This window comes from Excalfactoria chinensis, chromosome 1 (assembly GCF_039878825.1).
Source record: "Excalfactoria chinensis isolate bCotChi1 chromosome 1, bCotChi1.hap2, whole genome shotgun sequence".
NCBI classification, from domain to species: Eukaryota; Metazoa; Chordata; class Aves; order Galliformes; family Phasianidae; genus Excalfactoria; species Excalfactoria chinensis.
Window position 1 is genome coordinate 136,480,274 of NC_092825.1, and position 26,416 is coordinate 136,506,689.

A 26,416-nucleotide genomic window follows, 5' to 3' on the forward strand; every position below is an offset into this window, starting at 1 on the left:
GACATTTTAACGATATTTATTAGATCATGAATTTATAAATTCAAGGACTCGGAGGCACGTAGTTTAAAAGGCCAAGAACACTGAAACTAATGAAGTCACAGAAATCAGAATATTTGTGGACGTCATACCAGTAAAAAATAAAAATCACATCCAAACTAAAAGCAACGCTTCTCAAGAGTCATCCTTCAAAGTTAGCATAATAAAAAGTTCTCATTTCCCTCAAAGAAAAATAATTCATCCCACCTACCAAGCTAGAAAATCCTATTTACAATTGTACTTTAATCAGAAGTATCATTAAGTTGCGTTACACAGCCGGTTCTATTCTGCCATTAGAATTTAACATTTATTTTAAGGTATCGTTGTATTTACAAACGCATAAATATTGTAACTCTGATCTTCATTGGGATCTGCATGAAAACAGGTTGTTAAGTCACAATACAAACGTGTTAGTGGAAGAAAGTGTCTGGGGCAGCTGCATATTCATTATCATTCTCAAAGAACAGAAAGCCAACACTTCTGATAAAGCTTGAGTTCATCACGCAGGCCAGGTCTTTAAGTTATGTTCATGAAGATTTAACCTCTTCCGTGTTAATTCTTGACGCTGTTTTTATTTTCAGTCAACTTTCACCACGCTGTAGATTTTGGTTACAAACCAAAAGCATGCAAAGAATCCAATTGTCCCTAAAAAATAAAAGAAAGGTTACATATTAGGAAAAGTTACACAGTAGCCATTAATTTCAATCTATGTATGCAATCTGCTACTGGCAGTCTTCAGTATAATCATCAGATCGGATAAAGTTATAGCTGAAACCTGGCCTTTACAGGCATCCGCTAATCTGTATGTACCCAATCTTCACCATCAGAAAGATGTCATGTGGAACTCATTTTAAGTCGTTTCATTTCTCTTCCAGCCACTTGGGTTTTTTGTTGCTGTCATGATTCCCCAGGCCAGCTCCTTCGTATTGCTCCATTACACCCTACCTCAGCAACCAGTCCCGCACACCTTACCTGGTCTGTGTGGATGTTAGAAAACTTGATTTAACATATCAATTAGAGTGACAGCATCAAAAGAAGTTCACCTATCTTAGCTGTACATCAAGGTCTCGGGAAATTAGAGCACAGATGAAGTTAATAAGGATTTCAATACACAGTGCAGTTACCAGGCAACCTGTACTTCCTACCAAAAACGTGTGATGTACCATAAAAATAAATGCTTTTGAAATACATTAGGCAGTCAAAAGGCATCAACAAACCTGAGCTAAAATTTAAGGACAAGAACTGTTTCCAATAAAAAAAAAGGAGAATTTCGTTATGAAGCTCCAACAGACAGACTGGCAAAGCACAAACGTATCAACTACTTTACATGCACAAGATTTTGAAACTGTTTTGCTTCAAAGTACAGCCTCAGTCAGAACGATACCGTGCTTAAAAGCGGCTCAGAACAGCTGTTACAGGAACCTTCACCTCCCACTAAAAGTAGGACAGGCAAAAAAGCCGTGACAATTATCTGATTTGTGCCTGCATACCTCCTATAAAGCCACCTTTTAAAATACCACCTTTGCTGAAGATTTGCTAAGAGGCACAACAGAAGCTGTATACCAACTCATTCAGTACACAAGCTAGTAGAGAGCCATGAATGATATCCCAGTAATTTTTTTTTCCCTTCACGCTTGCTAAACTGCTGATGTTTAACTGACTCATTGACTCTGATACGTAGTTGTGGTCCCAGCTGTGAATCAAAGATTTGTCATGTAGCTCCTGGTATTTTGCCTGCTGAGTCTGATCAATGACCTGGAATGCAGTATGGAAGCAAGTGCCTGAAGCATGTGTTACACTGACATAGCAGCAGGGCACCATCAGAACCCTTCCTGATACTGACAATTTTTAACAGACGAGTAAGCAACAGCAGAATAGTTTTGATACAACAATTATGATTTTCTCTTCTCAGCTTCTTTATCATCCTGACACAGGCAGTCAGTTGCCTTTAGGAGCAGTTTTTGCTAAATTGCTAGCATGGATTTACATTTAAAAGTCTGGAGAAGTCGCTACCCCCTTAACATGCATCTAATGTTTGCTATAAAACCTCATCTTGGTGCTTCAGTGCATCTCAGAGAACTGGAATCATCCGCCTTGGAATGCATATCAGCATACCAAGCTAAATGGACAGAATTCTGTGTTCCAAAATTACAGGGTAATTTACCCTCACTCTTGTGGGAAGTCAATTAAAAAAAAAAAAAAAAAGCCATTAAGCATATGAATGCTTCAAAGTTCTAATCCTACGGTTAATTTTGCTTATATTTTCCTCTAATTTCAATGCACAAGTGGAAGATTTATAAGAACTAAAGCATACAAACTAACCCTTTAGCCTGAATCACAGACCATCTCCACTGTCCCAATTACACACAGATGACTACTACAGAAAGCATCTGAAGAGGTCTAAGAGTAAATCATTTATTCTTTGCATCCCTGTGAACACATCCTGAAAAGCATTTCCCAGATTTACTGACAGGCACTGCACAGCCAGTTGGTGATGGTCAACCCGAAGTGAATGTGTGAGCAAAGGAAGAGTGCACTGCACACACCTTGAAGGTATCCATGTGACATGACTGGTTTGACAGAACAAAGTGAGTGAGTTGGAAATCATATGTGTAAGGTACAGAGAAGAGCTAGAACCAAAGCCTCAGCACAGAAAATACAGTCTCATTTATTTTCTACGTAAACGCAATTCTGGCTTTGGCCAAAACTGTCCGCAACTAAAGACAAACATATCAAATATCTATTAAAAAAGGTAATGAAACTAAATTAACAGATTGCAGACTTACATAAGGCTTTTTTTTTTTCATTACTTTAAGCATACATCACATTTAAACACTGATATATGTGAAATCATAGAATCATTAGGTTGGTAAAGAAATCAGCAAGTTTAATTATCAACCTGACAAACCAGGTCCCATCACTAGGGCCTTGCCCTTAGTGTCACATCTCTCCTATGCCCCCAGGGACCAGGGTTCCATCACTTCCCTGGGCAGCCACTTCCAATGTTTGCCAGCCTTTCTACAAAGAAATTCTTCCTACATCTAACTTAATCCTCCCCTGGCACAAGTAGAGGTCGTTTCCTCCTGCCCTATCACTCGTTACCTGAGAAAAGAGACCAGCTCCCTCCTCAATGCAGCCTCCTGTTCTCCAGGCCTAATCACCCAAATTCTCTCAGCTGCTCCTCAGAACTCTCAGAACTCTTGTTCTCTAGTCCCTTCACCAGCTTTACTACTTTTCTCTATGTACGCTCAAGCAATTCAATGTGTGCTCTCAGCAGTGCTGCATACAAGGGGACAATCACTTCCCTAAGTCCTGCTGGCTACACAACTTCTGAGGCAGGCCAGGAGCATCAGCATACAGCAGTGTACAGTTGTTCTCAGGCTAACAACCATGCATTCTTAAGTTCTGTACTTCAATGAGGCTATTAGTAAAGCCAGATCAGAAATAAAAGGTTATAAGAAAGTCAGAGCAACAAGAGGGGGCGAGGAAGGAAAACAGAATGTGATCTGTGTCTTCAGAACAGCTTGCTAATCAGCACACAGAATACAGATAAACACAGAGATAATAGGCAATTTCCAAAACATGCTAGCAAGGCCCAAAGAAGTTAAATTGACTATTTAAAAGACACGGACACAAGCCCAACAGTCTTGGGACAAAGCTTTTTAAAAGGCTTTTTGGTAACATCATATTCTCTCTTTTCAACTATCAGTGACCTAAGAAACTCCTTGGAGGCTCTTGTTCCTGCTCCTCATCTACATTCAGCTGTGGATCACAAACCGCTTTGAAATGGCAAGGTCTTTGACATTTATATGTGATGTTTGTTTTAAGAATAAACACTCACAAATGTCAGTTCTCCAATTGAACATTTTTTTCTTCTCTGCATCCAGTGGAACTGAAAATTCTACTTATAGCGAAATCTCTATGAAAAGCTCTGATGGTAAACCATTTGTGCTCTAACAGGCTGCAAAGTATAGCCTTTATGGTTGTATGCATAAAGCTGTATCAAAGCTTTCGAAATCACTAGGTTTTCTTCATAAATGTGGAACCCGAAATTATTTTAAGCACTGATCAGTTCAAAATAGCTTAAAAATATATAGTACTCGGTAGGGAACGCTAGAACAGAATTAAATATTTTATGTATTTTGAGGAATTGTCACGTGGTAACTTGCATGAACATTTGAAAGGAGACTTCCTGCATCCTCCACTTCAAATAAGGGACACGCATATCTGACTGGAAATTCCTTTCTAGTATTGAAGATAATGGCAGAGGGAAGATTATCGCCTCATCTCACTGATGAGCAAAGTGCAGTACAGCACTTAAGACACTGCTTGTCCAGAAACTAACACTACAGATGACAAGTCTCTAGTAATACTTCTCTGCCATTTCTTCAGTGCAGCAGGAAAAGAGGTACAAAGTTGCAGAAGAAATCAAATTAAGATATTGTAGACATATGTTATATTTGTAATCTTGTATCAATGTAAGCTTTGCCGAGGCTTCTCCCATGGAGAGCTGAAGGTAAACCCAACATGTAAAATCAAGGTTCCAAGTACTTACCCGTGAAAAGGAAGAAGATCAAAACCATGATCATGGTATAACCAAAATATAAAATGGTGCTAGCTGTTCCTGTGATTTGCAGTTTAGAAAAAAAATAATGTATTGCATATATTAGGAAATAAACTGCAGTAAAACCACTAGTGAGAAATGAGCGCCACTGCCAGTGGTAGTCCTGCAAGTGGGGGGGGGAAAGAAAAGAAAGACATATGAGTAAAATTGCATATACCTCTAATGCTACTGAATGCAAAGCTACTAGCCATCTCTCTTCTACTGTCATTTGATCTTAAAGTAAGCTTTCCTAGTTCTACAGAAAAAAAACTATATATAAAATCAACAGTGCTTTAACTACATTATTCAGAGCTAGACATAAGAAACATCTGTATCAAGTAGGCAAAAAAACCCAAACAACTCAATTTACTACTGTAAACCATGGAGGTTCTTAATTACCTCCGTCACTCCCCAGGCTGGGCAGATGCAAGAATGCACTCTCATTAAGCAAAGTCAGTGGATAAATCTTCAGAAACCAGGAAGCGAGACTCTGGAGGTGACATATCTGACTCAGTGGCCCTCAGTGCAGGGCTTTGTTTACTATTCATTTATTTACAAGTTGTGCCAGAAGTAGCTTGGTTTAAGAATACTTAATACCTGCATTTCTGTCAGATTCTGCTAATGCTTATTTCCAATTATAGAAGCCTTGAACATTTTCAGAAGCATCCTTAAAGCGGTACTAAGTATGAATACTGATGAATACTTCTTACCTCTGCACATAGATGGAAGTAACAGAGCAATATTGTGGCCTCAGAACACGTGATAACCAAAATAATGAATACCAGAAACAGGAAGCCAAACATGTAATACATCTGGTGAGACCTATTGAAGAGAATTTTCACAAAATAAACAAAAAATAAATTAAATGGACACCATACTGGCATTATTTCTTTGTACACAGAAATATCACCTGCACCTTAAGGTACTTCCTTTCTCACAGAGGCACTATTAAATCCATGGCCATACGACTGACTAATTTGCTTTCTACATCAAGAATAAGAACCTTGACAGCTCAGTCTGAAAACAGCAAGCAAGTGAGCCCCAAGCATGCTCCTGGTGTTTGGGATTTTAGGGAAGAATCTGACTACACACAGTGACTGAAATTACAGCTCCAGTGAAGTCAACATGACCTCTTGCACTGAATTCAGCAGAACTTGCGTTTCACCTCACATTTCAATCAAAGGGGCAGAGCTGCAAAATAACAAGAAATGTCAAATGCTTCAGCTGTGTATGCTGGGTAGAAGCACCTATTCAAGGTTCAGAAACAGTTTAAAGATATCCAATAACTAAACTTGTGCCGGGAGGAAGACAAAATCCTTACAGTAGATTAGTTTGTCAGCATGCTATGAACTCGCATCAAAATTCACTTGAACTGGAGAAGCTGCGTTATTTGCGATATTTAACAGAATTACTCCCTGATGCCTCTGAAAGGACAACCATTTTTGTGAATCACAGAACTGTAGGGGTTGGAAGGGACCTCTAGAGATCATCGAGTCCAACCCCCCTGCCAAAGCAGGCTTTGTAGTCACGCTATCTACCCCAACAATAAGAAAACCAAACCAAAACAAACCCCTTCAGATCCATTATGATAAGCTTACTGCTTTCAAGTTACATGCATATATGTCAGCTTTAGAGGCACTTCCACATGAAGGCAGAGGAGTAGTGTGACACACCCAGCTGTAAATTGCTATGCATATCACAGTCCCTTCTTACACCTCAGCAAGCAAGACAGGCACCGAACACATTCTAAACCACAAAATGCTAAAAAGACATTAATGTTTACATTTGTATTGAGCCAGCATTCCGGTAATTCTGTATCCCTCAAAATCAGTCAATACATCTGGAATAAACCTCCACATAGAAATTACAAGCTTTTATGACACAGAAGGTTACATTTAGGTTGTGGCTAACATACCAAATACTGTTCAGAATGAAGAACAACTGGATAAAGATGCACCCAAAAGGAAGAATCCCTCCCATGATAATTCCAGGTAATGGCTTTGTATAGAATGACTGCTCAGGAATCTGTCGAGGAATTTGATTTGTGCGAACGGGGTGTTCAATTGCCTTTAAACAAAGCAAAGAAATAGCTAAATAAGACACAAGTCAAACTACACTACCACTTATTTTGCTTTCTCTTTGACAGCAATGCTGGCAGAAGCTTATTAATATATTCTGAATATGCACAGGCTCATCTACTATTACACATGCGTTTTCTACCAGTTCAGCTAACAAAATCTGCAAGGCAAACCAGCTGAAAGGGAGCTCTTAGTAAAAATACTGCAACAGATATTTTGAGCATCCTCTTTTATGACCGTCTGTGATTTGCTGCTTAGCTGGGACATATTCCTCACTGTTCAGCATGGCAGTGGTGGTGCTGCTCTCTTGGTTCTTCCTTCTAGAAATCTCTGCATATTGTTTTTCAGGATTTGCTCCAACAATCACATTAGGGTAAACTTATAGAGTGAGAGGATTCCATCTGGAAATTTTACTTTGTCTTAATCATGAATTTAAACCTATTTAAGCTACATGTACAAATCAGAATGGTGGAAAATAAAGGCAGATGAGTGCATACTTTGCCATCTTTCCCCTTTCTTAGAGATCACCTCAAGAAAATCAACCATTTCAGCTCAGTACTTGCTTTCCTGTTTTGATTTTAACCTGTTTGTGACACCGTTCATGTTGCCTTCTCAAACCCTCCTTTTTTCCAAGGAACTGTCTCTGTACAGTGCAAGGATTTTGTTGTTTTTTTTTTTTTTGCTTGAACTTCCACCTGGTTATCTCAGGAGAAAAAAAATCCACTGAATTTCATTTAAGTAACATAGGATAACTACAACCAACCTACAAAGCCTTCCAGTATAATTCAATATTTTCTGAAGGCATTTCATGAGCTCTACAGAGAGCTGAAATGAAGGCTGCCTATATATGGGGAAAAGTACAGAATTAGCCAAACTTACAGATCTTTAAGCTTACGGGGCACACTAAACCACTTTTCAAGCAAAAGAGAGCCACTGATTTCACTGTTTAGGGTTTGGTCACCCATGTCACAAAGAACCCTCACGTATGTAAGAAAACTGTTCGTTTTAGGAGGAAATCCTAATTAATTCAGTTAGTGCCTGCCAAGCAGCAATCATCATTTATAGAAGACTTAAGTGAAGAGGTTTCACAGGAACTCGCAACTTGACCAGAAGATGATACCCTTCTTGTCTAGACTCTGTAGACAGAGAACAGGAACAAAATACACAGGGGAAAAGAAAACTAAACACCCACAAACGCCGAAGCTGCCTTCCTTTATACTTGGCTGGGTGAACAGAATTTTATGGTGATGAGAGAAATAGTAGTTAAAACAATGAATGCCCAGATCGCTGCATTACCTGGAACAGTCATTCAATCCAATACAACAATAAGCCTGATCAGTGCTCAGAAATATCACCACGACTCAATAGCTCAATATCCAAGTCCTGGAATTTCAAGATCAGGTACATAACGCAGTTTTAAAGAAACACAACAGGACTGGAGTTGACAACATGAACTATATAATGTGCTACCTCAGTCACAGCCATACATATATAAAAATACAAGGCACCGTGTATCAAGAAATACTTACATTTTTCTTAAAGCCAAAATAGGCACCAATAAACGTCAGTGGAACAGATATGCAAAACCAGAGTGCCAAAATAGCAACCAAAGTACCAAACGGAATAGCTGCAGAAGAACCTTCTCCCCACAGAATGAGATTCATGATAAAAAAATCCGCAAACACGATTCTGAAAAAACACATAACACACTCAGGGCATAGAAATACTTCTTCATATTTAAAGATCTTAACAACACAACAAAACCGTATCAGGATTTTAGTGCAAATCTCCTAAAATCGAGTGACACAAAAAATATCCAAACGAAGAGGTCAAGCTTAGCGATTCTTTTGTAATCTAGTGGGATTGAACTTCAGCAGGAGCTGCCATTCCAACTAAGCAATTTCAAATACGTGCTCGTCTTAACTACGCTTCAGGGTAAGACTGCTTGCTGTGATTAAGTAGAAAAATTTAACACAGTGGTTATACAGCGCATGACACCATATAAGACAAACTATAGCGTGGTCAGAAAGGAGAAGAAAGCATTGAAAAAGTAAGTCTGAAACTGAATAGTATAATTTAGTTCTTTCTTAAATCAGCTTTTTCACGTGGTGAAAGTAAACACAAAACTTAGATTAAAAAAAAAAAAAACACAACTAAGTATGTCATGCCATTAACACATTTATCTTTGTCAAATGCACCTCCATGTTCTTACAGCTTCTGGAACAAAGGGACAACATAATAAGATTTACTTGTACAGCTGAAGCCAGAATATTAGCTATGCATGTCAGAGAAGCAATTTAATTCTTTTAATCATGGCTATATTCTCAACTCACCCAGGACAAAGGAATGATGTCAGCAGGACATTTGTTTTCCATTTCTCACCTCCAAATGCTATATTAAAACATTTGACAGTCATCAAAACGTGCATTAAGCTCACAACTATTAATTTTCCAGTCCATTTAGCTGTTACACTTAGCTTGCAAATACTCAAATAATGTGCTATCATGCTCAAATTTCAAACAGTTAAATAAATCTCTAGTAATAATAAACTAAACTCCCTCATCATATTGCTCAATCACAAAGATTCAGAGCAAAGAAAACTCTCAGATCCATGAGAAAAATATTCAAGTAAATAAACCAGGCCACTGAGCACTTTATCTAAGGAAGAAGATCTGAAATACTTTCAAGTCTTTAAAAAACAGTTTAAACCTGTTATGATCAAGAACTTCAAGTTTCCCAGCCTTTGAACACGGGTTTCATTAGCAAAATGCATTTATATAAATATGTGAAATGAAAGCTAAGCTGATTTCCTGAAATACCTCTTGTCTAAAAATTTCACAAGTCAGGACTAATGCTTAAAAGAACATCACTCTTCCCAGTAAATCTTAAGGGCATTAAGCACTGGTGATACCAAAAGACCTCGGATAGCTTTATTAAAAAATAGAAATCCCTACGAGTTTGTACTACACTGATAAAAAATTCTAGTCAGAGTATTTCCAAACTAAAACATCCCACTGGAATTCCAGCTGACAATTTCATCTGAGCAGTGCCCTAATGACACCTTTTTCTTCTTTATTTTAAGACTCAGCAGTGATTACGGTAAGAACAATTTTAATTATGTTTCCGTTCCTTCAAAAAATCTTGGTAGAACACAGCACTGGTAATTAATATTAAGCAGTTCTTTTCAACTCAGGCTTCACTTTTGAAATGCAGCATTGAAAAAACCTTTTAAAATTGGGTAACCATTTCAGTTGTATTTTGCTGTTTAAGTCTCTTGGTACATTGCAAGGAAAAATACCTGTGTTGACATGCTCTGCATAGGGTATGGGCCACCATTTATTGCAACAAGAATAAGTCTGGAGTAGTCATCCACTGTCTTAAATATGCAGTTAGACTGAATATTCAAGTATCAACTGAACTCATGACAAATATAATAGGAAATATAACTATTATCACCTCCACTAAAAATACAGAATTCAGTTTATCATCAAAAACTTCAAAATATCTCTAAAACTACAAAACATCCAGCATGATACAAAAAGACCAAATACATTGTTGAACATAGTAACATTTAAGCCTCCTTCTGTTTAAACAAAATTGAACTGAAGTTCAAAAATCACATCACTACCACTGTGGGAAAGCTCCCTTCAAAACAAAGGCTCTTTGTCCAGTTGTTGCCCCACAGGAAAATTATAAAATGGTTGGAAGAAGGTGAAGAAAACTCATTGCCAGCTTCCAGGTTCAAGTTCAGAAACAAATTCTCTAGCACTATATATTCAGAATTATAATGGACCAAACAGTCCAAAAAAACCCAGCTTACACACAAGTAAACAATCTTGTACCTTACGTAAGGTAATTAAGACAAAGCGTATAGAGAATGGCACACTTAGTCATAAAATAAACCAGAAGGTACAGGTACAAACTAGCTGTGGTCAGAGGACAGGCCCTAAAACGTTAACTAGTTAGAGTAAGGGGAGGAAACAGTATCAACTAACTACTGTCTGTTCTGCATTTCTCCAGCCATAGGAAAACATAAGTACAAAATTGTCAGAAGTAATTAGTATCAGTAAAATTAATTTCCCCTCCTAATTCCTTAAGTACATAGCAGCAAAAGCAATTCAGGGTCTCTAAGCACCATCACATCAAAATCAGTTTAACCGTGTCAGTATTCTATATGTATTTTCTGTGGTTAAGATAAATACGTTTCTCCATCTTGCCCTGAGGGAAACTACAAACCATACCATAAAATAGAAGTCAGTTCTATGACGATAATTTACTTTAATGAACTTAAGCCCTGTCATTTTAAATAACTTATACTTACATTTGTAGAATCTGGCAGCAACATAACCTGCTGGAGTTCCAAGCAGTACCCACAAAACTACAGCACAGGTCATTAGAGCTCCCCGGTTCGCAGGTGACAAAAATCCCAGGCAAGCGAAAACTATGAAGGAAATGCATAGTTTAAGAAATTAATTACACACTGGACTTAAAGCCAGTACACCACATACTGTACCGACTTTAAGATTAGAAACTTCCATATCTACTGTATCAGCTCAGCTGTTTCTAATCTTAAGACTTTAAGACATTTCAAGACAAAACCGTACTGCTATTCTTACAAGCAATTAGCACTGAAAAGATCGTTTCTACAGATCCAACTCCTTCCCCTTTTATTACTTACACAATGTAACAAAAGTCATGATTAAGATCTGTGTGCCAGAGCCTAGAAAAACAGACAGGAGCATTCCTTTTCTTGGGGGCCTGAAGATATCACCATGAACCAGCTTCCAGCCAAATTCCTCCTGCGCATCTTCCTGTAAAGAAAATCCATCTATTTTAATGGAGTAGATCACCACTTGCATAGCCTGTAATAGAACAACTTCTTGTAGAAAGAAACTACATAATAAATATACTTGAGGAGGTACATTTCAGACTTACAGTGGAATCCATCTGATTGTATCTTGCAATGTCTTTATGCAGTGTCCTCAACATAATCATAGCAACCATTCCAGACAGAAAAAGGACAATCACCAAGGAATTCATAATGCTGCATTGATTGAAAAATAGTGAGTCATCATTCACATCACAACACTGCAACATTCTTGTACATTATGCTTGAAGACAAACTTTCTTCTCACCTAAACCACTGAATATGAGTGTGAGGCATGGATTCCAAAATATAATCCCATCTTGACGCCCATCTTATATTTTTTTCTTCCTGGAAGAAGAAACATCGGTTTCAGACACAACCAGAGTCCAACTTAAATTCAAGCGTTTATATTCATTCAGAGCCATCTTAAATCTCAAGATGAATTGAAATTTAATTTGGAGTGGCTTACATGTAATATTTTAAGAATACTGACTTAAAACAGACTGAAGAGTTGACCATAGAATCTAAAATAAAACACTTTCTGAATAACATTAAGACCTGTATCTTCCTCGAGCACGAAGTTATCTATTCATTCACATGAAATCCAGATGACTAATGAACTAATTGAGAACATGAATTTTGACTTGCGTAGGCAAGTCAACACACTCCATATTCAGAGACAAAGCTGTGCTATATAAACAGCCTTCAACCTAGAAGTCTGCTTTTTGAACACAACTGCCCAAGTTACTTCCCACTTTCACGCCACTTCACACACCAGCCATCAATCCAACTACAGTCAGCTAATGCTGCAAGACAGGTGGGAAGACAATACTACAAACTTATGTTGCTAATAGAAGGAAATATTCTTCCTTGATGTTTTTCAATTGATGATACTCATTCAGATTAAATATTCATTGATCAGAAACACTTCCAAGACAGCACTTGTTTATTTTACGTCTCACAGTAAACATGAGAACAAGAAGAAATAGTGCTAATCAACCTGAAGGTTACTATTAAACAAACCATCAATACTACTATCAGTGAATACAAATGGCCACGTGTTTTTCTCACAGCATGTTATTTCAGTAAGTTAGGCAAAAGCACTTGTTTTTGAAGATTAAAAAACCCCAAAGCAATGGATTACAGTACGTGGTAGCCAAGATGAAGTATCTAGTTCATTGAGGCAGTAAAACTATATCTCAATGCAAGCAACAAGATTCTCAACCTTATCAATCATTCTAGGATAGGATCACATTTTTCTCTTATTTATACTGCAGGACATACTGAGCTAACATTGGGTTATTCCTTATATTACTTATTCCTGTCCTGAGCTAACCCAATTCACTGACGTGACACAATTTCAGAGGAAGACCTCCAGGTCACATAACATTATGCACAAGACAGTAGAACGCACATGTATCTGGTCACGCCATTTGTATAAGAGAAACAATACAGGTCTTGGACTAATACTTGGGCATTTCATTATTATTATTTTTTAAGGGAATTCCATTTTAAAAGGTACATCTTGCTTGTTCGTCCTAATGAGACACATTTAAGTAACACCCTGCCCTGCATTTGCCTGATGAACTGTTTCTTTGCCTCTAGAAAACAGAGGGATGAAGAATATCAGCTACTTAGTTTTCTACAGATGTATATGGGAAGAAGACCTTGGGAAAAAAATAAGGCATTTCCTGTAGGGCTGCTTACAGCACTGATTTACCAAAACGCACAGTTTCTCAGAGTTGGAGCTTAGAGTGAGAAAAAATCTGCCAGACAGTCCAAACAGACATAGAAAGTGTGATTCTTTTAAAGACTATATGTATTTTTCAGGGTTGCGTGGGGAGGGATGCAAAATTGTAAGGCACATATGTAGGTCCTGAGTCACATTCCAATCTAAGTTAAGTTTTTAAACCACAAATGTACTGTTCTGAAATAATTTTAGCTATCTTTATAATTCTAATTATTAACACAGAAGATTTTATCTTAAGAAGTAGTTAACATTAAAAAAAAAACAAAACACTTAGCACTCACTTGAAAAGAAACTGAGTATGTATAAGCAATTTTGACTTCTCCGTTGGCCTTATTGCTAATATCCATAGGCACTCCTGAGCAATCAGGGTTGTCTGGATGAGTATGCTTGTAACTGAGGGAAGAAAAAACACAGAATGAAAGCCGCTTCACTAACAACACTGTTAAGATACCATTTGCTTATCTTACGCAAGCATAGATTTCATTCACGACTCTTCCCTTAAATGTTATACTTCTTAATGCCTCAGCTTTCGGGACTCCTAAGGAGCGCGGCACAAGTGAGGGACATTTTAACACACAAACTGTTCACACAAAAGTATATCTTCTAAAACTACAGAAGAACACACTCTCTAAAACACAGCATCAATAATAATAAAAACAGTTGCGGAAGGGCCGCACAGACACTAAATAACTGATGGGTATATTTGTGATATCATTGCATTCAGATCCTGATTGCTGAAGACATCAAAACTTGCACTCTAATTACTCCTGCCTTGGGCACTGATGGCTTATTCAGTGACGATATACAGAACATTGCCTACTAGGGTTGCTTCACTCAACACATATTACTTCCAAGTTTCATTTTATCTTTTTTGGCATGTATAGGAAACAGTGCACAGAGATCTACAGAATTCAGAGTAAGATTGCATCAGTCTTCCATCAATCAAGAGGAAAGCTAATGTACATGTCATATATCTGAAAAGATTTCTTCAAAACAAAGCAAGTATGCTGGGAATGATCACTGCTCAACAACTTATTTCTGAATACTGACCTTTTTGGTTCAAGTTTAGCAGCAACAAGTCTCGCTCCCAGAGCTTCATTTTCCACAACGTGGTAATATATTTTTATGTCAACGTGATTGAAGATATAAAAGGTATCTTTTTCATGAAATTCTGACTAAAATGATATTAAAAAAAAAAAAATGTTTAAAAAAATCAAGAAGATAAAAACACCTTGAAAGCCTTACAAAACTTAATTCTATACTGCGTAGCTTTCTTGTCAAGAAGTTCTCCCAGCAAGATGCACTCACAGTTCTGGGAATACAAATACAGTGAATTGCTTTATTGCATTAAAAAGAAAAAGCTTAGAACTACAGTTTGAGAGCAGAACTTCACCTGAGATGACAGAGGAACTGACGGTGCTTCCATTTTATTCAACTTAAGTACCAAACTGAATTGACAGCTAAGTGACAACTTCCATAATTAGATGTATTTAATAAACAATTAGTTACTTTAAAATACAGTGTATATTTTTCATACGTTAAACCAAATCTTTTAAGATAAACAATGCAAATAATTGCTGTCTATAACAGAACCACTTCCACATTTGAAACCAAAGATTCACTGCAAGCAACAGCCAAGAAGGTTGAACAGACATCTCAGGTTTGAAAATCAGTCAGTCAAACAAGTTGTTATAAGCTTTATGCCTACTGTAGCTCTGTTAGTACTTCTTCAAGGTTCTGTCCCACCTCTTTCTACAAAGGGCCCTAATGAGGAACCTGGCTTTTATTTTTATAAGGTGTTCTTCTATGATCTTTCAATTACTCCCTCAAAAGTTATTACTCTTATATTAAAAATAAATATTTAAACAAGATTAAGTTACATTGCCAGATTACATATCCAATCATAAATGCTTCAACCATCCACTTATAAGGGTCTGTGAAATCGACTCATTGTGCAGGAAAGGAAACAAAATTAGAAGCTGGAAGTTAAAACAGAAGTCCTGCTTCTTAGTCATCACCTCCATGGAAAATGTCTTGGGTAATCTGAAGACATTCTACATTTCCTAACACTTTCTTATCTCCGTAACACTAACAATGCATTTATCTGGACTTCAACAAGTTAATACAAAAGAATCCATCTCTCATAGAATCACAGAATTAGAACTCATTAGAAGAGAAGCTTCACTCAGTATCTTATATACTGCTTTTTTCCACTAGTCCACATCATTTTAAGAGAACTACTTTCCATGCAGAGAAAAAAAATATGCCTGCTAAAAACTGTCCCCATTCAAGCCCTTCAAAGTTCAGACATCACAGGCAAGAAAGGACAACGTTTTTCTTCTCCTACATTCCTTATATTCTACACACTATCCACATTCTTCTCTCACCTCTATCTTTTTGAGCATTTCTGTATCACTACACAATAGAAGAGACAGTTCTCAGACAAGCTGAGGTGAGACTCAAGAGTTTGTAGTACCTGCACATATATAAAAACATTCAGTTTTAGAGGAACAAAGGTTTTCAAGATAGCAAAGACTCACTATAGAAACAGGACACAGAAGAAATGTAAGTCTTTAGAACAGTAAAAAGGGGATATTAAAAAGAATTAAACTCCAACGTACATTAATAACACAGGCATCTTTTGGGCGGCCATCTTCTGTAATGTAACAGCCAATGGGAAAGCCAGGATTGCAGAACCTCTGACCATCTTCAACATCATAGCACCAGGTCACTGGCATGTTGTCCACAATCCTGTGAATTATACACTGACACTTCACCATCTTTCAAAACATACAGCATAATGCAAATAAAAATAGAGAAATCCATGGGTAGGTGTGTTGGAAATAAATGGCCTACTCAGCAACCACCAAAGCATTCTATTTACCGAGCCAGTTTCTAAAGTGCCCTTACAAACACAGACCAAATTACAAAGCTCTTTCACACTTAAGATTGACTGTTTCAGTATTTTTTCCTTTACAAATAGCCCAAGTCATCCATTATAGCAGCTAAAATGATCATTTCCAGTTTCTTTAAGACAAAACACAAAATAAAAACAAAACAACAACAAAAAAAAAAAACAAAAAACAACAACAAAAAAAACTGTGCTCACATATTATATATACATTATTAATCCTCCAACTTTCTAATTGCTCTCCAGCTGCAAAATACATGTTTCTTGACACTGCTTGAAGTATCTCCAAGCTGCTCTCTATCCACTAACCAACCAGCCTGTATCTATGTTTGGGATTGCCCCAACCCAGGTGTGGGACCTTACACTTGGCCTTGTTTAGCTGCACTAGGTTTGCACAGGTCCACCTTTCAAGCTCCTTGTGGATAGCATCCTTTTGGTCCTAAACACTGACTGTACCGCACAGCCTGGTATCATCTGCAGACACTCTGAGGGTGCGCTCAATCCCACTATCCATATAACCAATGAAAATATTTAACGGTCCCAGTACAAACCCCTGAAGGGTATCACATGTCACTACTGTCTACCTGGACATTGAGCCATCAACTGCCAGCCTTTGGATGTGGCCACACAGCCAACTCCTTATCACTGAAATCCCTTAAAGCCTTCTCTCTCCCATTTAAAGACAAGGAAGGTGCATGGGACTACACCAAAAGCTTTACACAAAAATAATGTGGGACACTAAGAACTATCCAACATGCTGTAAATAGTAAATATATCTAAATAAATAAATAAATAAAAAATAAAAAGAACAACAAAACCCACTAAAAATATACTTTTAAACTGAGAGATATTCATCACATGCTCAATTCTTCTTTTGCACAAAAAATAAAGGCATTAAGAATGTGCTTCTTTATGTTATGAAGTACTTTAACTAGCTGGAAGATAAATCCCAAAAGCAATTTATTCAAAGAAGATTTAAAATCTTTAATTATTCAGATCATCATTAATTTCTCCAAGATATATTTGTACTGTTCAATTGGTAAATGACACATGTGAACACATGAGACGACAGCCACCTCTTGGCACTGCTAAACCAACAGAAGACATCTCACAAACTTAACAAGACACGTTTCTGTAAGATTTATCAAGCTGCTGAATATTCTTTACAATGAAGCATTCCAGGATTACAATCACTAAGTTGTTAATGTTAACAGACACCTGCTAAGGTCTCGTTAGGTACTTCACACACAGCTAGGACTTCAGACAACAATAAAGAACTACTAAGTGACACATGGCCATCTTTGTTGATAAAACAGTAATGAGGTCTGTATTATCCCCACTAGTAGCTGTGGACAGAACTAGGTAGCAATATTGACTCATATTGACACAACAGAAGAAAGTTTTCAAAAGAAAGCCCCTTTCAATAACACAGTTCACAAGTTCTCGGTCTCTAGCAGAGCCATCAACAGCAGTAGCAACAATGGAATCTGACTTGCCTAGCCATGCTGTACAGGGCACAGTGAAGTCGCTGATTTGCAGCTATTCCAGGTGCAAGTCATAACAGTTGGTTCTTATTTGAGATTCTACCTCCATAACATATGCAAGACGTAGCTCCTGGTTTTGTTAGCACCTCCATTTTGTAAAACAAAAAAAAACAGGTAGCACATTAACCTATTGCAAATTACTTTGGTCAGGATAAACGTTTGTCCCTGCATCTTCTGCAGCAAAGGCATACAAAGCTGCCTTCAAGCTGCAACGCTGGAACAAATTGATAACTTAAGAAGCAAGTCATTTTTCAGAGTTAATCTTCACATTTGAAATGACTTGAAGAGATTATACATGAGGTGCGAATAAGCTATACAAGTATTCTTATATGTCTTCCAAGAATATCTGGTGATGAACACGGTCAGACAAGATATCACCATTGCTGTTGAGTCCAATTCAGTCAGTTACTAATCTTATTAAGTGGCCTTTAAAACCCTAAAAGTACTTTGCACCATCCGTGTTTTCCAGGAATTTTATGACACACTGAAGCCTGATAATAAACCTCCCTATCAAATCCTCGCTTATGCTACACCTTGCTGATCCCCATGTATCAGAATCCTACACCAAGTCCTGAATCATTAACCACAAAATGCAGCCACTTAAACTCTGCGGATCTGTGGTTGATGACGGACTGTCATTACTGTAACAGACATAAACACGGATGCTTCATGCCATTGAGCCAAAGTTTTAGGGAAGTGGACCTAGTGCTTCAATTGTTTAATTTTTTGCTATTAAAGTAACTAAAAATACAAGAACACACAGTACTCTAAATTTAAAGGGAAGTTTTCCCACTAAAAATTGAACTGCTTACTTGAAACAGCTCTATCAAGTTTGTGGCACAGGCTAAAAAACATTCTTAAATATACAGAGTAGATCTGTGAACTGATGTCATCAGAGGGAATAAAAAGTGTTTGTTTTGTGATAGGATCACAGCTTTGGGAAATTCTTCATTTGGTTTTTCATGAACACACCACAACACAGACAAACTTTAAACGTTAAGCATTATGCCACACCAACACATACCAGTGAAATTCAAAGTGATGCAAATTTTATAAACACATGCAATATTTAATAGGAATATAACCAAATGAAGTATCTCTGAAGATCTACTTATTTCAGCATTAGGTACATACGCTACAAATCCCTGCAAGAGCAGTTGCATCTTTCAGAGCTTCTTTATTTACTCCCCTATCCACTCACACAAACACGTAGCTGCTGCCTGTGAACCTCTCATTTAGTTTATCAGCTTGTAACTTCACTAATTTTCAAGAGATTTCCAAGAAGATTCCAAGGTAGACAGTGAGACAGTCTACCCCCTAGGCAGGACAGCATCAGCTTCCAAGAACAGCACAAGAAGCACTCACTGCCTATTCACTATGGATGACTGTATTGAAAATGAACAAACAGAATGTGGTATAAGAGGAAAAATATTTAACTACACCGGCAACATTCAACATTTCACCTGCTTTTTTACTAATATATTGAGAATCTTTTAATTTAATTAGATGAAAACCAGTTTTTGTTACAGTGAATCAACCACGACATATTTGGAATTATCTGGCCAATATTAACTATGCTTATTCCAAAGACATGCCAAAATGAACAGCTCAGACAACTTAATGTCTAAGTTGCTCCTTCTACATTTGCACCTAAAGGCTGCTGTTAGCACAGAACATCAACAAAGCACTACAGACAAATATCCATGCACGCTGTCTATAACATCTACACAGAACCTGCAGATAAATGTTTCCCAGCTCTGGGATTTTGGTGCAGAGCACAGCTGAGTCCTAAGTAAAAAAATCAGCATCACTTCAGCATACACATCCCATACGGCCTCACCCTTATGGACCATCAGAAAAGAACCTCAACATCCGAGCAGAAACAGCCCCAGAACATCCCAAGACAATTTAGATGATGTATTTTTTCCAGTTATATTTTTTTGTGTGTTACAGAGGGTCTCAGAGAACACAAAAAGATTCGGTGTATATGTGTTTCTCAGGTTAATTAGCTCATTTTCATTGGCTGCTTTTAACTTCCATATGCTATACAAAAAAGAAACTTTGCATACTCAGAACTGCGGATCCCATCTCTCAGGCACAACATAACTAACATAACAAAATAACTTTTGCAAAAGCAGAACGGTTAGAGATGTAGTGCAAAGGCCTCGCGTTCAATCTGTATTAACACACAAATACAAAACGACCAACTACATGAATTACCAACAATACATCAGAATAAGCAACCCATGAACTGCTGTCAACTTACCAATGATGCTGATAATTCAGTAGCATACTTTTTTTCAAGAAATCTAATTTCTGCTTATCCTCCGGCTTTTTGGTGTCGTACGTTTTTGTACAAACGGCTTTACACGTCTCCTTCTTGTTGAATGTGAACTACAAAAATGAAGTACATATGAGGAAAGGCTGGTAAAAGCATGTTTCTGCAAGTTCAGAATTTAACAAGTTTTTTCCCCATACACTTATTGCCGTGCGTGCTAATAAAAGTATTATCGAGACTATATACACTGACATTACAGAGGAGCTTTTCATATTAGCACGTACTATAAAATCTCTTTGTGATCTTAGAGCACACTGTAAGATCTCGACACTAAGAGCATCTTGTTATCAACCAGTGCCTATTTTCTACTGTGGTTTACCATACAAGTCATTTGACCTCACAGTGGCAATACCATCCCATGCATATTCAAACAAGAATTCTGTCTCTCATAATGTGTACTGCGCAATATAAAAGTCACCAGAAAGACCATTTCTGATTCTTCTACTCTACAGCTGCACAATTTTCGGACCTGTTTTCAAGAGAAAGAGTACTCAGTTTCCTCTAAGAAAGGTTCCAAGGACAGAAGAAAATCTCCACAGCATTTCAGGCCACAAACTACAAGCGGGGTTGGTCTTTTCTCACTGATGACAGGACCAGGGCCAATGGCCTTAAGTTGCACCAGAGTTTGTTTAGGTTCGATATAAGGAGAAACTTACTTACAGAAAGGGTTGTTGAGCACAACAAAGGGTTGTTGAGCACATCCCTGAATGTGCTTAAAAACCATTTGGGTGTGGTGCTCAGGGACATGATTTAGCGGAGGGTTGTTAGAGTTGGGTAGTATGGTTAGGTTGTGGTTGGATTTCATGATCTTTAAGGTCTTTTCCAACCTGAGTGATTCTATGCAAAGTTATGTTAAATTACGTGGAATTTCAGATACTGAAATCCTAAAAAGCCCTAATGAAAGGATCTTCAAGATTCTGACCTCTTTTGGTTAGACTGGATTGTAAGTATTAATAAAAACCCTTTTCACAGAACAAACCCTGTAAGGAGACGGTTCTATCCTCTCTCCAAACAACACTTGGCCAAGGTTTTCAGATGGACGTTTCTTTCCTTCCGCTTGACAGAAATCAAACCTGAATTATAGAAAAGATAGCAAAATTAATAAAGTTTCATAGATGTACATGTTAGACCTAATACAGCAGCCCAAATCAAAACCATCATCATAAGTAAAGGAACTATATATACACAACAATTTCTTACTTGAATCACAGCTCAATTTGGGAGAAATGATACAAGTTGCAACTTGATAAATCCCTTAACAGATAACCTTGTAGTTTGTTTAGACAGTGGGAAGGGTCTGCTTTGTACTGAATAGAAAAGGGAGGTACCTGAGACTTTGTATCTTAGGGAACATGTAGGGAAGGCCTCCAGGAAGGCCACCTAATGCATGTAAACTGAAGACTTTTTTCATGCAAAGTGTGCATGACTAGAGGAGAGTATCCTCCATGCATCCAACACTAATATTAAAGAACACCTTTGTAACACTCCACCTTGACTCTTAGACAGTTTCTCGATTCTTCTGGTATCAGAAGAAACAAGAAAAGCCCTAAAGTCAAGCCTCTTAATTGGCTATTTCAGAACTCAGTTTATATTAATTAGAGAAGAATAAACGTTTTCTTTAGTAATTGCAGGTTTCCTATTTGCACAGGAATTTTAGCCAGGAATAAAGACATCACATCATGTCACAACAGCGAAAGAAAAAAAAGCATGCAAACCAGATCCCTGCGAGAAAATAATAAAACAAAACCAGAAAAGAGTCGCTTAACAACAAATGTCATTAAGTAAAAAAGTTACAACACTTTTAGGCACTGAATGCTTGAATAGCACACCTTCCATGTTCTTCCTAATTCCAAGTGTCCCATGGTTGTATTCATTAAGATGTGGACACAACTAGTGCTTAATCTCTTCAATATTAAATAGCAAAATATTTTTCGAAGCGGCAACTTGACATCCTTTTACAGAGCACAGACAAATTTTGTGTACTCCAACGATGAGAATCGAGAAAGCATTTAACACCTCATTAAGGTAATTGATGGGAAGTTCACACCTCGTTACCACTTTAACTCATCTGGCTATGGGCTACTAAAGACAGCAGTAATACTTTGCCCTATAAAAATACTGTAAATATAGAGAGGGAGAGAATCTGTAAAGAAATTCAAGAAATATGGAACGAAAAACCCATTTCTTGGAAATTCATTCGAGATTCACAAACTGTTTAATTAAAAAAAAAAAAAAAAAAAAAAAAAGGAAATAAAAAACGAAAATGGAAAAATAAAAACTAAAATGGAAAAATAAATGGACATTCCTCGTTTGGAAACAGCTATTTTAAGGCACTAATAACACTTAAAGAGAAATGCAATTCATCTTGTTGGAAGAAGTGAAAACTGGAACGATACAGACAGTACAAGATACTTACGCAGTATATTCATAGGGAAGGACAGACTCTACAGAGTCAAGCCTGTTCACAAACAGCTCGATTCCAGACTGAAAGAATCAAGATAATTAGTGGTTATATTTCACCTGTTCTCATATTATATATATTATATATACACACATACATAGGTTTATATCAATAAGGTAAATGAAAGTCTCACACTGGACAGATAAGAATTAGGCAACTGTATATCTTGAAGTGCAGATTCTCATATCATGAATAAATCTGCCAGGACCAGAAATTAAATGCTATCTAAGCACGAGGAAAACAGAGTCCACATGACAAAACCACTTTAAGGCTAAGATAAGAAGACAGATTAGAAGATAACAAGAATAATACAGTTACCACAGTTGCCAGTTTTAGTTTAATGGAGCAGCTGCAGCTATCTTAGCCATCACCATAACTTCTGCATAAGAAGTCTTAAAAGGACGTGATGAAAAGCACAGATCAGTGCATGTGTGCTGGTCCACAATTTCATTTGTGAAGCAACCAAAAACTCTGCTGTGGGGATTGAAATAATATACTCAAATTGATACGTTATGTCAAGTTTGAACAGCAGTGTTTTCCAAAGACAGGACAAGGATATCCACATTCACCTCTTTATAAAAGCTTATCAACAACTCCAACGAATTCTGAGGAAGAACCTAAAATCCAGTCTGCTGTGGTTTCAGATGAAAGTCTGATCTACTCACATTAATTACAGTTGGAGCGATCTACTGCTAATGAGTGGTCTCTCTCTTCCCCCTCAGTCCCAAAACCTCCTCCCTTAAGCTAGTTCCACAGTCCTTCTGTATTTCAACTGTTTAACTTAAGCTGGTTTTGGTATTTACCTACTTGCAGAGAAAACCCATTCTAATGGTGAAAATAACAAGAAAAACAAAACCCAAGCCTAATCTTATCCAGGGAAAATTTTATGCAGGCATTTTCTAGCAGCAAAGCAAACTGACCCATCTTACTGCGCAGTTGAGCAAGAACTGGAGACAGGAAAGGGAACGCATTAAGGAGTAAGACCCCTCTCTCAACAGCAACTCATCTATTTGCTCACATAAAGTCAACAGGAGAGCTTTTTTTCCTCATGCAAAGTCACACTCGATTAACCAAAGCAAGAAATTCTGGAGGAAAAAAAACATGGATTCAATTCACATTCCTTGTTGCTCAGGTACTTCAGCCAGCTACTGCTACTGACTGATACAATGTTCCTGTCCACGGGCTGTCAGGATGCAGAGGAAGGACGGCAGCTGCGAGCTGTTACATTGACTTACTAGGTGAAAAACGTGTTACCACTCCTTCCAATGCCCTAAGCCATGCAGTCTTGGGCTCACCTCTGGCTTGACACCCTCGTGACAAGTATATGCCAGACTAGCTTTCTGCTATGTTAGTGAGTTAAAGTGGCTTACAAAGGTATAGACATTAACAAAAAAGAAAAAGAATAAATATATTTATACACACACACATACACCCGTAACTACTTTTAAACACAAAAATGACTATTCAGTCTACACAGACCACATCCAACTTCTGACTATATTCCAACCAGAAATAAGGAAAAGCAGCTAAACTGGCTTTGTCCAAGCAGATCAGATGACAGCTCGGAGGAAGGTGGAAAAGTGAGTCTGATCGTTCTTGTGCTGCTATAGGTGTGTGCCCCACTTAACAACATCACATCCCACCTCACCAAGAGAGAACAGGAGATCCACAGAGAGCATAACAGACAAACGGGACTATTTAGAGATGCAGGCTGCAGACCTAAACTTCAAATGGGGGAGAACTCAGTATTACTGAAGTGATAATCAGTGGTGGCAACCCTAAGAACTCAGCTACAACACGTGATAAATTAATGTTGTACAAGGCAGTTTAACTTTACCCACTTACATTCACATACCCACATACACTGGGGACAGGACTAGGGGAAATGGGCTGAAACTTCAGCATAGGAAGTTCCGCATGAATGTGCACAAGAACTTCTTTACAGTGATGGTGACGGAGCACTGGAACAGGCTGCCCAGGGGGGTGGTGGAGTCTCCTTCTCTGGAGATATTCAAGACTCGCCTGGACGCCTACCTGTGCGACGTGGTGTAGGGAGCCTGCTTTGGCAGGGGGGTTGGACTCGATGATCTCTAGAGGTCCCTTCCAACCCCTACAATTCTGTGATTCTGTGATTCATATTATGCTGTGGCAATTATCTGATTGTTCATTATCTTCTCCTCACCACACATGGGGACAATTCAACTGAAAGAATGATTCAGACTTGCTACATGCCTCTGTCTCACTTTGTACATAACCTGGCTGGAACCAAGTAAAGGAATGACAAGAAGTGGCTTAACTTCAGAAACAGATTTTCAGGACACAGAAAGGCTCAAATCCCAGGAGTTGGACTTGATGATCTCTAAGGTCCCTTCCAACTCGCACGATACTGTGATACTGTGTGATACTGTGATAATACAGCTGATGAGATTATCCTAAAATGTTCAGCTAGCCACTGGCGACAGATTCACATTAAGCCTCTAATCACACATTTATAAAGTAATACATTCTCAGGATAAAGATTCAAACATTTTACAGACACTGCATGAGGGGGAAAGAAGCAACGGTGCCTGAGCAGGATCACTCTGCAAGCATCTTAGGTATAATGAAAGGACAGCAGGCAACCTGCTTTGCTTAAGTATCTTCTAATGTGATCCAAGCCTAAACTTAAACTTGCAAACAGGTCACTTTCAAACACTACTTTTCTATGTTCCCATAAAAGAACACCCACAGAGCATTCTGGTGCTATGACAGAAGCAGTGTGGAAAGAAGACTGAAGGAATCCATGGCTAAGCGTTTAGAAGAGGATCTGACCGGTCACAATTAAACAACATACTTGAGAAAGAAGGGAAAAGTACAGATGCTACCATTTCTGTCACAGCAGCAGCAAACAGCTTCCAAAGCTCACCCAAAGGAGCAAAAACTGCCATAAAAACAGACCCCTATTAGTCAGCATCCTCACAAATTCGCTATTTAGTTATTCAAAGTTTTCTCACCAGTCCTGTAAGCATAAAAAGAATTTCAAACGTCATTGAGAGTTTGGGATCAGGGCGTTTGGAATGGAGAAGCTCTGTCTGCGGACTTGTGACAGCCAGGAAGATACAGCTGTCACTGTATGCTCACCCTGCCTGCAACCAGCGGCTACGAACTCCTGACCTGCTGGAAACGCTCACTTGGGGCAGCACGTACAAGGGCCGGGAGATGGGCGGGCCGCTCCCGTCTGTAAGATGACAGTAACTCGGGAGAGGAGCCGGCAGCCATACGATCTATTAGCACGTTACCGTGAGTCGTAGCGCACTCAGACTCCTCATGGCAGCAGCCCTCTGGCCGCTCTGCTCCTGCCAACCGCCAGGTAGGAAAAGGAGAGAAAAAGAGCAGCAAAGCCCAGCAGGACGCACGGCAGGCACAGGCCGCGCAGCGAGACGGGCCTCAGGGGCGCGGGTAGGCGCCGAGGCCTGCCCCCCTCAGCGCGGCCTCCCGGTTCCAGGCCGCCCCGGCGGGCTCACCTTGCACTCGGGCTTTTCCTTGGAGGGCTCGCAGAAGTTGACGGGCGCCAGGCCCGGTAGGTAGAAGCCGGCGGCAGGGGGAGGCGACGCGGTGGCCACCAGAGCGGCGGCGATGAGGAGCGGCCGCAGGGCCATGGCGGGCGGCGGTAGAGGAGGGGGGGGGGGGGCCGGCTCCCTCGACGCCTCTCGCGCGCGCCCGCGGCACCAACGGTCGCTGCTGCGTCGCCCCCCGCCTCGAGCGGCCGCCGCTTCCGGCTTCTCGCGCTCGGACACGTCACCCCGCGCGGCCCGCCCGACGGGGGCCGAGAGGGAGCCCCGGCAACGC

At 38.8% G+C, this 26,416-nt stretch overlaps 1 protein-coding gene across 1 annotated transcript; it reads right to left on the reverse strand.

The window, feature by feature from the left end:
- On the reverse strand, window positions 1-26,416 carry TM9SF2 (transmembrane 9 superfamily member 2). Its single transcript, XM_072347629.1, has 17 exons — window positions 26,092-26,416; window positions 22,544-22,611; window positions 21,107-21,200; window positions 20,056-20,183; window positions 15,956-16,085; window positions 14,385-14,509; window positions 13,616-13,727; window positions 11,853-11,932; window positions 11,653-11,761; window positions 11,396-11,528; window positions 11,039-11,158; window positions 9,051-9,108; window positions 8,247-8,406; window positions 6,555-6,706; window positions 5,350-5,461; window positions 4,592-4,763; window positions 1-681 (listed from the first exon to the last, which is right to left on the reverse strand). Exons 1-17 carry the CDS (start codon window positions 26,224-26,226, stop codon window positions 614-616), a joined length of 1,956 nt encoding a protein of 651 aa, XP_072203730.1. The 5' UTR covers window positions 26,227-26,416; the 3' UTR covers window positions 1-613.

Excerpts from the sequence above, each read along its gene's own strand:
- TM9SF2 (XM_072347629.1), bottom strand. The coding sequence starts at position 26,226 with ATGGCCCTGCGGCCGCTCCTCATCGCCGCCGCTCTGGTGGCCACCGCG. Across the intron at positions 13,728-14,384 it reads GCTAAACTTGAACCAAAAAG|TTACAAGCATACTCATCCAG; the intron begins GTCAGTATTCAG and ends TTCTTCCCTCAG. Across the intron at positions 11,529-11,652 it reads ACAATCAGATGGATTCCACT|GAAGATGCGCAGGAGGAATT; the intron begins GTAAGTCTGAAA and ends TTTTCTTTACAG.